Source organism: Austrofundulus limnaeus, unplaced genomic scaffold (genome assembly GCF_001266775.1).
Source record: "Austrofundulus limnaeus strain Quisiro unplaced genomic scaffold, Austrofundulus_limnaeus-1.0 Scaffold707, whole genome shotgun sequence".
Taxonomy (NCBI): Eukaryota; Metazoa; Chordata; class Actinopteri; order Cyprinodontiformes; family Rivulidae; genus Austrofundulus; species Austrofundulus limnaeus.
In genome coordinates, this window is record NW_013953109.1 from 152,483 (window position 1) to 153,860 (window position 1,378).

At 38.0% G+C, this 1,378-nt stretch overlaps 1 protein-coding gene across 1 annotated transcript in view; it reads right to left on the minus strand.

Annotated features, from left to right (window-relative positions):
* Positions 1–729, minus strand: part of cfap58 (cilia and flagella associated protein 58) — a 30,893-nt gene extending 30,164 nt beyond the window's left edge. The window contains exon 1 of the mRNA XM_014027994.1: positions 371–729. Coding sequence (XP_013883448.1) covers positions 371–658 — 288 coding nt within the window. The 5' untranslated portion in view covers positions 659–729. The remainder of the gene's footprint in view (positions 1–370) is intronic.
* Between the last annotated feature and the right edge of the window lie 649 nt (positions 730–1,378).

Sequence of the window (1,378 nt, forward strand, 5' to 3'; positions counted from 1 at the left end):
TGGTGAATGCCACAAATTCTCCTAAATCACTCGTACGCACAATTTAAGAACAAATCTGTGCGTACGAACGGTTCTTGCATGAGGCCCAATGTTGGTAAAATGGGTTGAGTTGCAGCTATTTTTCTGTTAGCTACATTCAGTGGCCATCTTAATTTGGTTTATCTCCAAAGTCAGGGTGCACCAGCCAAGAAAGACTACTTCCTGAGAGTTTTAATAAAAGAGTCCAGTGAGTGGTGAGATATTTTGTTAACAAACATGAACCTAATTTGATTTTTTTTCTACCTGGATTACTGAGATGCATCAGAAAACATGAACCTAGTGAAAACACTGACAGAAGCAGTCAAACAAACAGAAGCGTAACATTTGATACCATCTTTAGTGACGTTATTGTTGTTTCATCTTCCTGAGACAGTTTCACAGCTGCTGCCACTTTAGCTGAAGTGGACATGATCTCTGCGTTCAGATCTCTACATTTAGACATGAGCCTCTTTTCGTTGTCCCGGGACTTCTTTAGAGCRAGGATGAGTTTGTTGAACTCCAGCCGGATCCTGTCCGCGCTCTGATCCCCGGCCGACTCCCCTAGGATGACCAGGAACTCCTCCAAGGACTGAAACGAGTCGCCCCCTGCAAAATCCTTCTCCTGCAAACACAGCAGCATTCTGGACCTGCTGAAGACTTCTTAAAGACTTCAGACACTCAGATAATAAAGAATTACAGTAGTCCAGTCTAGATGTGATAAACGCATGAATCAGTTTTTCTGCAACATTTTTGACCAAGATGTTTCTAATTTTAGTTTTACAGATGGAAGAAAGTGGTCCTGCTTAATATCCAGTCCTTCTGACCCTAACTAACCCTAACAGTTGTAAAGTACCTAAGTACAAATACTTTGTTAAGTAGAAATTTTGGCTATCTGTACTTTACTAGTGYAACTATTTTTCAGCCTACTTTTTTACTTCTATTCCTTTTATTTTTCCACAGTTTTCTCTACTTCCTACTTATTATATTTTTTCAAACGGTAAGAACTAGAAAGTCATTAATCCTATTTTATTACAGCTTGTTAAAAATATCCTCCTGGATTAGGTGAATTTAACTGTGGTTGGATKAGAAGTATACATTTAAACCAGTCTGATACTATTTAGTTTGTACACAATCCATCACAGCTGCAAATGTGCATACTTATTACATTTACAGCAGGTAAAATAAGTATTGAACACGTCACCATTTTTCTCAGTAAATATATTACTAGAGGTGCTAATGACATGAAATTTTCACCAGATGTTGGTAACAACCCAAGTGATCCATAATACAAAGAAATCAAACCATAAAGTTTGCTGCACAACATTTAAACAAGCCTGTGTAATACTGGGAGAATATAGTC